This window comes from Nicrophorus vespilloides, unplaced genomic scaffold, assembly GCF_001412225.1.
Source record: "Nicrophorus vespilloides isolate i.1.1-1 unplaced genomic scaffold, Nicve_v1.0, whole genome shotgun sequence".
Classification (NCBI taxonomy): domain Eukaryota; kingdom Metazoa; phylum Arthropoda; class Insecta; order Coleoptera; family Silphidae; genus Nicrophorus; species Nicrophorus vespilloides.
The window spans coordinates 954,562-971,022 of NW_017100088.1; the positions used below are offsets into that span (position 1 = coordinate 954,562).

The window sequence follows — 16,461 nt, forward strand, 5'->3', positions numbered from 1 at the left end:
AACCAATATAACATTTTCATTACGAGGAATTAGAGGTCAAGATCGAAAATATTTATTAAGAGCTGTTTTTTTATTAAACGTTTTAATTATACACAGATATAGATTTAAGTGCATCCAGTTTTTTTTAATAATTAATCAATTAAAAGCACTCAGTTTTAAAATTATTGACATAGACTTTACAGATAATTGTTTTGTTCAATAATTAAGTAAAAGCGAAAGTTCAAAAATTTACAGATAATTTCATTTTTATCAAGATAAAGAATTAAATCTTGATATAAAATTGATTTGAATATTTAGATACATATAAGAATATAATTTTTTAACCAATTTCTTATTTTATTATCAAAATTTTCAGACTGTTTTTAAAATTAGATCATCAATAAAATTACTTCAGTTTAATTTCAATACATTTTTTTATGGATTTTAATAAAATTCTATTTTTTATGATTTGTTGTAGATTTGTTTAACCAATCTCTTGTTTATGATTATTTAAAGAGAAGTTCCAAAGTGCATTTAAAATATTCAATTATTTAAAGCAAACAAAGTCAATGTTGTTGCTTATTGATAAAGGACGTGTATTGGGAGCAAAACAGTAGACGAGAAAGTGAAATCAGTAAAGAAAGGAAGTGAAGGACGCAGCCTGGAAAAAATGTTTCACATTCAACAGATTCTTACATTATGTTTCATTCCCGTCAATCTAGCTTCTTTCTACTTTTAATTATAAACATTTAAATGCATACAAGTCATGCATTAATCACGAGGACAATGATTGTTTAAGAAAATGACAAAAATAAAATTGTTAATGTATAAAATGAGTTGCTTGAAATTATACAAATCTTTGTGCGCGGATATTTTTAGAATTGTATAACGTCTGTTTGTGCAACTATCACATAATAAATTCTAATTTGATTCAACGTAAAAGTTTTTATATATTCATAAATAACAAAAATATAAAAAGGGAATTAAATTTTATTATTTATTACTTTTACTTTAACATTGAATATATTCAGATTTGCTTTATAAAATTTTGATAATACACGATAAAAAAAGATTTTTTTTAACTAATCTATGATTCTTGTGGTTTCCGTTTCCGAACTAAGTAGAATTTCTTAAAAAATTCTATGAATAATTGAGTTTTCATTAGTATTATTACATAATGTTTGGATCTTTTAGAGCTATTGACCAAAGTCTTTCTGTAGCATATTTAAATTTTAAGTAAATATGTAAAATTAACTATATGATTTAAAATAAATATTATGGATTCTAGTTAAAATTAATTTATAAAAATGAAATATAAGCTCTTTTTTTCGGTTAAATTCCTTTTGTTTTCGATGAAAATTGCAATTTTAGAATAATTTATCTAGAATATCTCAATGTGATCAATAAGTATGTGTATGCAACCAAATATACGCATTGTATTTTATAATTATTAATCAGAAGTTGATAAGAAGAAAGGATTTTATATATTTATATTAAATAATTGTATCCAATTATCTTTACATATATAAAATAATCAAAGTTAAAAATAACTTATGCATATTTTTAGCCGGTCGCAATCGCAAACCCGACAACTGAAATACCGTCAATCAAATTCCCGATGTTTGATACAGTCGCGATTTTGATATAGTCGGGATTATGGTTGTCGAGATTCTAATACAGTTGGGATTATTGTTGTCGAGATTTTGATATAGTCGGGATGTCGAACGTCGGGATTTTTTTCGGTTGTCGGGCTGCGATATAGACCCATTTTTAGCATGTTAAAGTACATTTTTATCTTTGTATTTAAATTTGTTACATTAATCTAATACAAAAATAGTATATCCCATTGAGCAGAAAGACATATGCAGCAGTTGAATTTTATTATTATTATTGCATTAAGTTTTTTTTTCATTTTTTGTAATTTATTGTTGCAATAAATATTACGCCCTCTGTACGAAAATATGATCTACATTTGTAAGAAAATCATAGATTATCTAGAGTTTCGAAAGCAACTGTTAATACTCATTATATAGCTATTACTTACATTAATAACTAAATAACATAACATATTTAACAGTCGTTACTTTTGAGTTAAGTTGGAATTTGAAGACCATAAACTAGTTTTTTTTTAAGAAAAATATAATAGAAAAATTTAACCCAAATAACGTGAATATACAAAGAAAATATGCCAAATCGAAGCAATTGACTAATGATAAATATCTTGCAAGAGCTATTACAGTATATGAAGAACAAAGAAAAATTAGAACATGGTTCTACTGATGGTTGGATTATTCAACTTAAGTCACAACCACTACCGATTTAAACGTTCTCGATTTGTTTTTTTTTACTCTATTTAATTACTACAACTTGAAGCTTCGCCAAACACAATTGTTGCATAGATTTAATGTGTTCAATATGAATTTAATAAATTAGAGAGAAATACTCTTAACTACGTTTTTATAACATTACTAACGTGTATGGAATCAATTATGTTAACAGGAGGAGAATATTTCAATAAATTCCAACATATAAATCAGGTAAAACTTCGTCGTGAGAGTCTATTAACTGAAATGTATACAAAATGTATTTGTTCAAAAGAAGCGTTCAACAAGGCTAAATCTCACATTAAGTAAATTTGGATTACACTAAAATTATTTGTATTTAATAATTTTATTATTGTGGTAATAAAATTTAATTGTTTTCGCAATTGTATACCATATTTTCGGACAGGGAGTATTACTTCCTTGAATATGTTTCAACTATATACATTTACTTAACTCTTTGAGGAGCCAAAAATTCCCAAATTTCTAGACCCAACAAAGTTCTAGACAACTGAATTAGACAACTACGTCAACTGAATGGTATGGACTATCAAAATTCATCATGTCAAGACATACCAAAGGGCGGCCGTAGCCGTGTGGCTATGGTCGCCTGTATCACGAACATCTGATACGAAATGTCGTTGGTTCAATTCCGAAAATCAACAAAAATTTGTGGTGGCTGTTAAACCCGAAAGGGGTAGAAATAGGGCCGGAGAGATTTATATCAATAAATAAATTGATATAAATCTCTATTTATAAAAAAAAAAAAAAAAAAAAAAGACATACCAACCAATTTCTAGAAAATTATAATAACTCACTACTAGGCATGTTTAAAATATAGTACATTGCGTGTACCACCGTCCCTCAAAGAGTTAAACTGGATGTGAATTAAAAAAACTTACTTACTGAAGTAGACGTGGTTGCCTACCTTGTATGACCATTCGAAACTGTTTCTTTCTTCTATAATTAAAAAAGATTTAATTCCTTCAATTAATACTAAGTAATACTGCAATAGTCATATATATTATTAATATTTTTTAAATCTAAAGATTCTAATCCATCTAATTCCTTATTATTATAATAGTTTATTTATGTACAACAATCTTAATTTTAAAATGTAAATAAAAATAAATTAAAAGGGGTGTTTCCATCCATCAAAATAACTCTCTAACTCTTGTGCTACAGCAAAACATAATCGATCCTGATTTGGAGCAGCCATCACCTAAATTTCGATTCAAGTATAAAGTTATTATGTGATTTCAAGAATTTACCTGTATTCCAATTGGTAATGCCGTATGGCCAACACCAGCAGGTAGGGCAGTTGTAGGTAAACCTAACACGTTTGCTATGGCTGAGTATACGAAACCAATACTTGCATAAAAGCAACGTTTATGTGGGAATGCCGATGTTGGGAATGATGGCATGATGAGAACACCATTATCTACTAACTCAGAGAACTAAAAATTGTGTATTAGGTAAATGAATTTTACTTTAATTTAGAATCTCTTTTTTCAATTCTTCAATATCATCTTCATACAAAGATATGTCCCCGACGGTTAACGAAGGAAAAGATCTGAAGAACAAGATCATAAGCGTGTTATAGGGTAAATCTGATTATCCGAAAATGTATTTGAACATTTCCTTTATGACATTGACCTTAAATTTTTAAATAATTATTAAGAATTATGGAATTAAATTTGGAATGTTCACATTTTTTGTATAGATCCATGTCGTTTATCGAGATAATAGAAGCGGCGCAAAATCTCCAGCTTCTTAAATTTCTTTTCGCTTATGGATCGACCAATAAGTTTTTCCCATGTAATCCACAGACTTCTCAATAGCAGATCGGACCTCCTTTTGCTCTTTCAACTGTCCAAACTCGTTACCCAAAGCTTCCATAAACAAAATTTTCAGCAAACCAATTTTCACCTGCAATTAAAAATAATGAAATTCATGCTGAAAATCTAGCTTCAATCAATTACAGGTTCATCTAACTTTAATAATTTCGCTTTGTTTCCAGTTAAAATTTTAGCTATCAACGGTAGATCTTCAGAGTATCTGGTCATTGGTCCTAACGTCAACATATATTTTGGGATCTTGTTTGTAAGGAAAGTGATTGATCAAAATCTGCAATAATAGTTATTGAATTGATGTAATTGGTTTGATTAGATAAAGTTAGCGTGTTACGTGGTGAAAATTTGTGTCCGAAGATGGCGTTGAAGGCACAAGATATCCTTATGGAACCGGCAATGTCTGAACCTATTCCGCAAATTGAGGCTTCAGCTCCAATCAATGCGCCCTAAAATGTTATTACAATTGTTAAATTTTGATTTAATAATGAACTTAATAATAACTAACTTCACCACCGGAAGATCCTCCGCTATTGTAGAGAGTATTGTACGGACAATTAGTGGCTCCACTGACCAAGTTGTAGCATTCTATGCTATTGCAGAACTCAGGTGTGTTGGTAACGCAAAGAGGTATAGCTTCTGCAGCTTTTAATTTAGAAACGCAATCTCCATCCTCTTCAGCTTTAACACCAATTATTTTGCAGCTCCCACCACACAAGCTCATGCCCTTCAACGATGCGCTCTCCTTAATGGTAATCGGAATACCAAACAGAGGATTATCAGTTTCGAGCTCTTCAACGGTGTAATTTGAAATCGTTCTGTCGCATTCATTCGCCTCCGCAAGGGCTTTCTCAAATATGTCCTCCACGATGCCATTCAAACACTATAGGATTAACGACTTTCAAATGTTCGATGAATAAAGAAACCAACTGCTCGCAGGTGATCTAAAATCAAACACGGTTTAGCACCTGCAGCTGCTTATTATAACCACTTACATATCTCATGCGCCAAAGAGCTGGCACTAGTAGTAAACACCGGATTCGTTGGCCTTGGAATGCGTTTCCTATTGTCGAACAGTCTCATAATAGGTGCAAACATGTAATATATTATGGACACGAGAATCCTGATTATACGAAAATGTACAACGATCGAAGCCATCTTTCATAGCAACTATACTCAGAATTGAATTTGTTAAATATTTGTAAGAGAAACACCATATTTGTATGATTATTGGGAGGTCAGCTATCATCGCTATCAATGTTTGCTTTGAAAATATCATTTTTATAATATGCACTTTGGGTACAACAGATATAATAATATCAAACAGTGTCTTGAATCGCAATGTGACATTAAACAATAATAATTGTCTATCTCAAGTAAATATTTCTTTAAATCTATTTACAAAAAATAAGCAGACTGCAAATCATCAAATTGATATAATCTTTTAAATGTGATGAATTTGTTTGGTGTAAGGCGGCGGTGTCCATCCGCCAAAGTACTTCTCCAATTCTTTAGCCATGGCAAAGCACAGTTTATCGTTGAATGGTTTAGCAGTAAATTTGATCGTGGAAATGAGCAGTAGATGGAAATCCGGGGTATATGAAAACCCAGTTATCGCCTAAAACATTAATAAATTTCTTTCTAGAAGCCGCAACGAGTTTCATATTGCGCTGATTTATTTCATCATTTGAGAGCCAATTAAATATGGCTTTAACATAAACGTATATGAACCCATGCAGAACAACATTTTAATTGCTTCCAAACAGAACGATTTCTCATAAGAAAAAACATTGTCCGCAGATTCAATATATACAAGAAAGTTAAATCAAATGAATCGGACATCTCCTCTAATTGTATCTAAAATAAACCAAATCTTTCGCATTTATCTAACTTGAATTAGGCATAGAATAACTTCTTTCGTAAACATTTCTGAGATTTTAAGTCTCCTAATAACTTTTCTTATAGTGTTGACAATATCTTTGTAAACTATATCTGCTCCGAAATGTCCTCTCGATTCTATATAGTATACTTTAATAGTTTTAGGATTGACCTGTAAAGACATATATTCAGATTGGTATATGTCAACATAACAGAAATAAACCTCTTGAAGTAAATTAGCCGATTGCCTCATATTTGGTTTAGCCATGATGTTGGTAAGTAACGGTAAATCTACCGTGTATCATGTCAATGGGCCGAATGAGAATACAAATTTAAACAATTCTTCATTCGTACAACGTGGGAAATGTCCAAAAGTCGAAATCAGATGAGGACTAGGTTTATGTCCGTAGATTCCGCAGAAGGCAGGCGGTATTCTCAAAGACCCAAGAACATCTGATCCGACTCCGATAACAGAAGTGCAAGAGCCTAAGAGAGCAGTATATAAAAATGCATTTTAAATTAAATTTTTGCTAATTTATTTTGATCACTTCTCCTCCAGAAGAGCCACCGCATGCTCTTCGTGTATTGTAAAGATTTAGTGTTCTTCCTGTGACATGATTAAATGTCTCCCAATTGTAGCAAAGCTCAGGAGTATTCGAAACTAATAATATAATGACTCCAGCCGTTTTTAATTGGGCCACGCAATCCGCGTCTTTATCTGCCACCGTTTTGACTCATCAGGTGTAATTGGTACACCTAGAAGAGGATATTTTTCTATATATGCATTTGTAGTACAATAGTTTGGGCAGATACAGAATGGTCAGAACTTTGATGGACAACAACCAGAAACAGTGGATCACCGCTCGAATCATCTTTTTAAAATTATAGAAAAAAATCCTCTGAGCGGTTTGAGATACGCACATACATCGTATTGCATAATCCAATTGTCGGGTTAATTAAAGGAAGTTTCAGTGTTTAATATAAATCTGATTATATCCGATATTCTTCTCTTTAAAACTACAATGAGAAGATTATAGAGTGCTTAGATTATACAACAATAAACGTATAATTTTATTTATTCTGTAATTAGAAAGTATATGCAATCCTAATGACATTAATACATTAATGTTTATAATCCATTACGAATTTATTATCTATTTATAATTAACAATAAATAAACTGCAAATCGTCTAATGACTATAACCTTTTAAATGTTATGAATTTGTTTTGTGTAAGGCGGGGGTGTCCATCCGCCAAAATTCTTCTCCAATTCTTTAGCCATGGCAAAGCACAGTTTATCGTTGAAAGGTTTAGCCACAACCTGAATTCCAATCGGTAATCCTTTGGTGTCCACTCCCAAAGGACAAATTGTGACTGGAAAACCTAGCACATTGAAAATTCCCAAGTATGCGGTGTTCAGAAACTTGGAGTAGATCTGATCGTGGAAATGAGCCGTAGCTGGAAATGCGGGATATATGAAAACCCCGTCATCGCCTAAAATGTTAATAAATTTCTCTCTGAAATCCGCGACGAGTTTCATGTTTCGCTGATTTCTTTCATCACTTGAGAACCATTTGAACATGACTTTAACACAAGCGTAGAAGAACGCATTTGGTATCACCGAACCCATGCAGAACAACGTTTTAATGACTTCCAAGCAGAACGATTTTCCATAAGAGAAAGCATGCTCTAAAGTCTTGATATTTAGTAGAAACAAGAAAGTTAAATCCAACGAATCGGACATCTCCTCCAATTGTATCTAAAATTAACTGAATCATTCGCATGTCTTTAACTTTAATTAATCATTCAATAACTTTTTTAGTAAAAATTCCTGAGATTTTAAGTCTCCTAATAACTTTTCTTATAGCGTTGACAATATCTTCATTAACTTTATCTGTTACGAATTCTCCACTCGATTCCATATAGTACACGTTAATAGTTTGAGGATCGACCTACGAAGAGATATATTCAAATTGGTATACGTTAACAATACAAAAATTAAACCTCTTGAAGTAAGTTAGCCGATTGTCTCATATTTGGTTTAGCCATGATGTTTGTAAGTATAGGTAAATCTACTGCGTATCGTGTCATTGGGCCAAATGAGAAGACGAATTTATACAATTCTTCATCGGTGCAAGGTGGGAGATGACCAATAGTCGAAATCAGTTGAGGACTAGGCTTGTGTCCATAAATTCCGCAGAAGGTAGGCGGTAATCTCAAAGACCCAACAACATCTGATCCGACTCCGATAACAGAAGCGCAAGAGGCTAAGAGAACAGCCTACAAAAATCACATTTTAAATTAAACTTTTGCTAATTTCTTATAATCACCTCTCCTCCAGAAGAACCACCGCAAGTTCTTCGTGTGTCATAAGGATTAAGCGTTCTTCCCGTGACGTGATTAAACGTCTCCCAATTGTAGCAAAGCTCAGGAGTATTCGAAACTAATAATATAATGACTCCAGCCGATTTTAATTGGGCCACGCAATCCGCGTCTTTATCTGCTCTTCGGATTGGACCGTTTCCCTTATAACCACCGTTTTGACTCATTCCGGCAACAGCAACCACTTCTTTGATTGTAATTGGTACACCTAGAAGAGGATATTTCTCTCCAATTTTCTGGACGCTCATCTCACCTCTCGCCACGTATGCATCTACCAGTCGGGCTTCTTCCAAAGCCGCATCGAAACGCTCCTCCACAACGGCATTTAATACTGGATTGACTTCTTTGATTCGGTTTATGTAAGCCTCTACGGTTCTAGCACTCGATACTTCTCCAGTTCGGATTCTTGCAGCCAATTTGGTGGCAGGTAAAAAGTAAATGGGATCGGAAACCGGAGGACATCTCTTTGGAGAGACACATTTGTAGTATAATAGTTTGGGTAGATACAGGATGGTCATAACTTTGGTTAACAGAAAGCAGAAACCGTGGATCAACGCTCGAATCATCTTTTTAAAATGATAAAAAAATCTTCAGCGCTTTCTAAGCTTCGCAGATATATCGTGCTTGCATAATACAATTGACTGGTTAATGAAAGGAAGTTTCAGTGTTTAATATTTATCTGTTAATATCCGATACTTTTCTCTTTAAAACTACGATCAGAAGATTATAGAGTGTTTAGATTATACAACATTAAACTGTGACAGTCCAACATGCAAACCATAATTATACGAAACGTATAATTTAAATATATTAGAAGTTCAATTTAAAATAAAGTTTCATTAGGTATTATTATTTTTTCTCACATAATCACTGTTATTCATGTTATTATCGGTGTTATAACAATTTATTTAAATATAATATATTTAATTAAACTGCATTTAACTTACGTTTTAGCAATGTAACAATTTTGAATTAAAATCAATTCACTTAATCGTATTAACTTCAAACCCATGCACAACAAAATCAATTGGCTAAGGTCCAACTGTTTCCCAGTGCCAAATAGTATTAAAGTACCTGCTCAAACTGACATTTTGCGTTTTGTGAATCTCGAATAGCTTTTACGTGCAAATAATATGATTAAACTGGTAACAACCTACGACAATAAAAATAAATTATTATTTAGTTACCTCAATAGAATTCTTCAGAAAAAAAAACAAGATTTATATAATATATGTAATAATATAATTTATGAAATATATGTAAAGCAAGTTTAAAATGAAAATACTAACAATAAATGAACACAAAAAGAACAATAAAATAATAATTGTGATGAAAATCCAAAAATTGCAATTGCAAAATAAAATCAAGGAAAATGTTGTAAGTATTATGAATCGAAGTTTTAACTTCAAATTAACAAAAACTATTAGAAAGATGATTAATCTGAGATGAAACTTTAACAACTGGTAAAAAAAAAACATGAAATATCACTAAGATAAAACGAAAATATTTCATTTGAAACCATTGAAGAATTTATCACATCTTTTATTATAAATAAAAAATATTTAATTTTTTTTTTATAATCGATTCTCATAAGTTTATTTAAAAGGAATAAAATAAATTATTGTAAAACAAATTTATATAACAATATAATTTCAAGGTAAATATATTTTAAGTACAATAAAAAATATATGTTTTTTAATGATAGTAAAATTTCTATTATAAATATGAAGAAAGTAAGATTTTAAAATTTCTTCGAAAATATAATAAAAACAGGATTGTTTCCAAATTGCAATAATTTAATCATAAATGTGTCAAGCTGGAACTTACCTGTCGATGAACAGCTTTCCAGTAACTAAACGTATGTTAGTTAATAAGGTTTAATTTTAACAAATTATAACACACATCTGTCTCAAGCGTCATTAAAAAAATAAATACATGCACGTGTATTTGCATCATAAAGTTCAAAGTCAATATTTAAAGATGAAAAGTATCTCTTTCTCTCTCTTGACTATTTGAAATTTCAGGGAGGCTGCGGGGTCTGCGTGGAAGCGCCACAGGTATCAGGATAACAGAACTTGCGAAGGATCGTTCGTGTCCTTGCGCACAGTAGCAATCAGTAAAATCGTTTAATCAGAAAATCATTCACATTTCTTTATATTATTACAATTAAGGATTGCCGACTCTGAGGTTTTTTATCATTATAAGTGTATTGAGTTGATTATGTTGGTCCAAAAACTCTCATGACAGGATTTTACAGTAGCTTACATACAGGAAATTCTAAACGAAATTTCAAAAACGTTAATTTCAACGCGCGTGATAGGTTTAGTGTTACTATATTAGTTTTTATGCAGTAAAGTAAGTCTGTCAATTCAAAACTATTGTAGAAGTTATCCATTTAAAAAGTATGTCCTTTTCCTAGGTATCTTTTGAATAGTTCGAGCGCTACAAATACAACATGACCTATCTTATGGGTAACAAACGGTTCTTTTGTATGTAAATCAAAATGTTTAAAATAAAACCATAAATTCATACAGATTTATACTATATTTTACCTTATTGTTAGTCTTGACATAGGAGGCATAGCTTCATATAAAGAGAAAAAAAAATCTCCAGAGCAATTATCTATGTTTTCCAAATTGTCTGTCTATAATTGATCAAATTTGTGTATTTGCTTAGTTTTATCATCGTTTTCATTATAAACTGCACATAACATTAAATGCATATAATATCAAACTGCATATTAGATAATATCACATATTTGTGTCGGTTGTCTCTCACAAAATTTGAACCTTCATACATAGGGTTTGTCGGTTTGCCGTTTTTTTAAGGATTTTTTTAAAATTCATAAACCGGTTTTTCCAACTAAACACCGAATTTTAAGGCTTAAAAACATAAAAATGTTGACACAAAATCGTGTCTGTTACGTAAATTGAAAAAAATGAAAACTGGAATTAATTCTAAGGTTTTAGTTTAGTAGGTTTTTTAGTTAATATACAAAATTCACAGAACGTTTACACAAAGACGTTTAGCTTATTTCTTTCACAAGCTTGAAAATGTGAGATCATTAAGTTTTTTTTGGACAAATATTATCAAGATTGTATCCAAATTATTAAAAAAAAACTGAATATGTGACTATAGCCTGCCTCAACCTACTAAAAAAGAAATTATATGGTACAAAGAGAAGAACGAATAATTTAGTTGATTATTTAATGCTCTAAAGACGATTAAACCCATATTGGCAAGAACTGAATTTCTTTCATTTCTGGATAGAGAAGAATTCGTGTGAGCAATAGAAAATACGTTGGAAAAATCCTTTTTCTCTATATTTTTTTTGTGAAAATTCGAAAACCGATTTTGTAGAAAAGTTGAGATTGGAAAACCAGTTTTTTTCTAAGTCGGTTTTTGTATAAATCACACATATGTGAGGCCAACCTGTTAATAAATTCTTGGAATTTTGACTTGCAGAGTTCTTTAATACAAAAAATAGCGTTGTTCTTGTTGTTTTGATTATTATTGTTAGTATCTGTATTTGTTGGAATATTTCTGAATACCTATAGATTTTAAGATTCTTCATTCATTCAAAGTAAATCAAATTATTAAGACTTTTTCTTCTTGACGATTGTTTTATTTTTATGCGAGTTTGTAGCGGGTAATAATCACCAATTTTCTGTAAACTGTATTCTATTACTTATTGTAACTTGTAATATACAAAAATGTTAACGTTGCTTAAATTTCTGAATGAGTTATAGCAAATTCCCCATGTACGTAATAACGTGACTTTGAAACAAAATGAAAATTCATCCCTCTCGCCTGTTATAATTGCAATTTTAATCAAGAGGGCATTCTCTCGTTTTGAAAGACGTCTGGTGAAGTCGAAAACGTGGAAAGGTCGTATATAATATTTCCGAACTGGCTGTACATTATGCGATTATGTTCTAATTATTTCGGATGAGGCAAAGATGCGGAATGCTTTTAAGCGCAAATGAAATTGTTGAAGATAATCAGGGAGCAATTCCGTCGGATTATTGTTGAGGGTGGGCGAAGAGGAATGCACCATTTATCAATCCGTCCGCACTTTGCGGGCACCGCCCCCGCGTGCGCTCTTCTGCTGCTTCTTCTTCAACCCCCGCCACTGCTCCCTATCCAACCCTCAACCTTGCGCTGCCACCGCCCTCTGCAACCGCCGCACCAAATCACCCCAAACCCCCCTCTCTCGCACATCGCGAACTGCATCGCGCGTTATAATTCATTCTGGGGGGCGGTTGGCGGCTCCGTTATAAATTTAATACAAACTAAATCCCAAGCGGCGGCTAATTTCTTGCGAACAACTCTACTCCGGAACGGTGCGAAGAAAACACAGAAATGTTACGAAGAACCTCTCGAATGTTCTAAGAACACATTATTTACTTCATGCAATATGTCACCTTTTTGTGACACTGAAATTTCTAAACGTTCTGTCAAAAACACATGTTAATTCAAGTTTATTGTTTTATCATTACTCATATTTTGAAATATTTACAATTAAGACAAAAAATAAACAATAAACAACTTTGGGACAAAAAAACCTAATATTTGAAATCATTGTTTTCTCTAATCAATGAATATATGAATTTAATAATTATAAAAAAAAAAGTATAATTTTAACTTTAAAAATTTATTGTGTATAAATATAATTAATCCATGAATACAGTTGATGTTTAAAATCAAACGTGAATGATGTGAATATACAGTAGAACCTGTTTTTGTGCGGTCCTTTTTTATGCGATTTTTTTTATACGGTCCCTACCGCACAAAAAAAGGTTTGAATATTTCTCAAAGTAAAAATACAATTTTCTACATTTTTCAATTTGAACTTTGTTTTCTTCTTGCTAATGTACCAAACTTCATCAAATATATTCAGGATTTTTAATATTTTTCTAAATGAAAAATTGAAAAATATTTCATATTTTCATATAGATACAAATACAACAACTTGATAAGCTTAAAGTCAAGCCAAATGTTCTAAAGCAAATGATTTAAGAGGATAAAATAGAACCTATAAATTGAAGTGTATTGCAACAATAAGTTTAGGTGATTTTTACGAAGTGTTCTTACTATATTAGTTTTATGCCGTAAAGTAAGTCTGCAAATTCAACACTATCGAGCGTTAAAGATACAGCATGGCCCAGCTTATAGGTAACAACAGCTGATTTTTTAGTGTAAATCAATATGTTTAAAATAAAACAATTAGGATACATATAATTTACCATACTTTGCTTTTTTGTTAGTTCTGTACTGTTTGAAAACCAATCAGTCTTGACATAGAAGGCATAGCTTCATCTAAAGATTAAAATTCTTCAGGATAATAGCAATTCCCTATGTTTTCCAAAATGTGTGTACTCAGACATATACCTATAAATTGATATATATATCTAAGAAATAGAAATATATTTAAAAATTATAGCCAAAAGATAAAGGATAACTGATTGAGTAAGGTTCATCGACAAGAAGAAAACAAGATCCAAGTTGAAATAGTAGATAATTGTGTCAAGTAAGAAAGAAACAGCTATTAATAAATCAACTTGACAAGAGCTTTTCAATCCAATCGTTTCAAATCAAAAGATCTAAGAGGATAAACTAGAACGTATAATTTGGAATACTATAGATTTTTACGGAAACTAAAATATATTTTATTGATTTACAATAAATTACCAATAAGATTAATAACAAAAACATTTTAGAATCTTAAAGATTTAATTAATACTTGTACTACAAATATTCATAGGGTTAATTTAATAAAAATAGATTATGTACGACGATATAAATAAAAAATGATAATAATTATGATATAGTTCACGCAATAAATGCTGTGGTCGGTGTTGAATAGCTGCGGCCTATATGAATGTGGAAAATAAGTAATAGCTTTGAAGGGGGAAAAATGATGGGTCGTATAATAAAACCATCACACCCTTGACATGAAATCACCTTATTATACATTATTTCGGCATTATTTTCCTCTTTTCCGTCTCATTCTCCTTCCGACCTTTGCACTCTTAAACGTCCACGGAAGACGTAAACTTTATTTATCGATACATCCGTACTAATTCGAATTAAAATCGCTAGTTTATGCAACACGGAGTAATAAAGAGCTTGTGCTTCGATATCGACCCACAGCACTACAGTTCTAGTCGCATTACCACAGCGTACAAATCCACGTAACGATATTTTACATATGTACATACATGCATGTATTCATTTTACTGTACGCTATATCTCTTGTTTCTGTACATGTTTAATACGTTTTATAACTTGTGTTTCTATTATGTAATTGATATAATCATTATAACAATTAGCAAAAACCTTTAACAAATTGGTTGTTTTTTGAATGAAGTACAAAAACTTTTTTTCAGCAATTAATTAAATAACAATGAAATTAGTTTTAGTTATTTAAAGATTGTAATAAAAATATTTTTTTATTATATTCCAGTTTGAGTTCATAATTTGTAATGATAACTTTTTGAAAGTTTGTGAAAATAATCATTATTTACAGTAAATATGTTCATATTGTGAATTTATTTCTACTTGATTGAATCATTACGAAACGATTACATTTTCTATTTATATTACAAATTATAAATATTGATGCTAAATCATAGAAGTGTAATAAAAAGTCTGGATTTAGATGAGTTTCCTCTCGTTTCCAGTTTGTGCTGAAAATAAACCTCATTGGTGAAACGCGCGCGCTCCGTCCATCCGTTTTTCCGAGTCCTGCACAAAAATATGTGCCCCTCGGCAACAAAAATATTTACATTCCAGTAGCTAAAAATATTTATTAATACGTAAAACAGCACACGCACCATTTTCTAATTTTAATCCCAAATACTATAATATAAATCGAGGAAATTGCATGGACGAAAACATGCTAAAATTACCAATCCACGTGATATTCACAATATAATCAAAATACACTGCAACGCAATCAAATGCAATTAACACAAATTGACATTCATCATTATATAATTACGGTTAATTATAGTTTAATGGGTGTTTTGTATAAACAAGTAAAATTGTTGGCAACCAAACATACACAAATCAATAAATTTGTTTTCGGCATTTTTCTTTAACTATAAAACGTTACATGTTTCTTTTTATGTGATTTAATAATTCGAATTACGTAATTTTCTAAATTTTAATTAGAAAATTGCAATTAATTTCGTTTTAATTTATACATAAAATAGATACAATTAGGCGGAACGCGATGGAACTAATAATCTAAAGATATATTCAAGCCTACTTGATTAATATTTTTAAATTAATTAACTTGAATGAAATTTTTATTTAAATTACTTTTGTGACAATTATTACGTCAAATAAACTGTCAAATCGATGATTTTAAATGCGGATTGTTGTAAATATTTGATTAATGCAATATTAAAATGCTAGTGAAAATGGATACAGCGACAAAAGTATAATAAAATATCGTTATGTGATACGATGAATGCAAAAAACGGGTCGAGTTTGATGATGCATTAATGAAGATTGAAACATTAATGATGTAGAGGTGTGCGAAATGGGAATGCGCAATCATAATAGGAGCGCGTCCGGATTTCGGGTCGGGCTGGGCTCATTTTCGGGTCGATTTTCTGAAAGACAACTTCGTGCTAGGACCGAGTTCAACCAAGTATTCCTTTGGAACTCTTGCACACTGCAGATATTACGTTTGCAATGGAGTAGAAGCGTTGTTTACGAATGTTATAATTAGATGTGTTTTTCATAGATTAGTACATATATAAAATTTTGCACACTTGACAATTATAATAAATTTGTTTAATTTGTAGACATGGAATAGTTTATTATTACGTGTTTTACATATTACTTATTTATAAGCAAATATAATTAACTAATTATTTTACATTACTTACAACAACAAATAATTTTATAATTTACATTTATTATTTACCTATTTTGATGTTGTAATAATTACTTTAATATGATTTATAAATAAGCTAAAATAATTAAAGGTATTTCACAATCTAATAAGACTTTGATCTGTAAGTAAATATGGTGATTGA

At 30.8% G+C, this 16,461-nt stretch overlaps 1 protein-coding gene and 1 pseudogene across 1 annotated transcript; both read right to left on the reverse strand.

Moving 5' to 3' along the window:
• Nucleotides 1-3,432: 3,432 nt before the first annotated feature.
• On the reverse strand, nucleotides 3,433-5,154 carry LOC108567372 (annotated as a pseudogene).
• A 2,081-nt stretch (nucleotides 5,155-7,235) lies between these two features.
• Nucleotides 7,236-9,132, reverse strand: LOC108567373 (fatty-acid amide hydrolase 2-like). The gene is made up of 4 exons (XM_017927788.1): nucleotides 8,359-9,132; nucleotides 8,033-8,308; nucleotides 7,843-7,980; nucleotides 7,236-7,787 (listed from the first exon to the last, which is right to left on the reverse strand). Exons 1-4 carry the CDS (start codon nucleotides 8,974-8,976, stop codon nucleotides 7,236-7,238), a joined length of 1,584 nt encoding a protein of 527 aa, XP_017783277.1. The 5' UTR covers nucleotides 8,977-9,132.
• Between the last annotated feature and the right edge of the window lie 7,329 nt (nucleotides 9,133-16,461).

Coding starts and splice junctions, on each gene's coding strand:
- LOC108567373 (XM_017927788.1), bottom strand. CDS start 8,976: ATGATTCGAGCGTTGATCCACGGTTTCTGCTTTCTGTTAACCAAAGTT. Junction 7,981..8,032: donor CGGCTAACTTACTTCAAGAG/GTTTAATTTTTG, acceptor ATCTCTTCGTAG/GTCGATCCTCAAACTATTAA. Junction 7,788..7,842: donor CAGGAATTTTTACTAAAAAA/GTTATTGAATGA, acceptor AGTTAATTTTAG/ATACAATTGGAGGAGATGTC.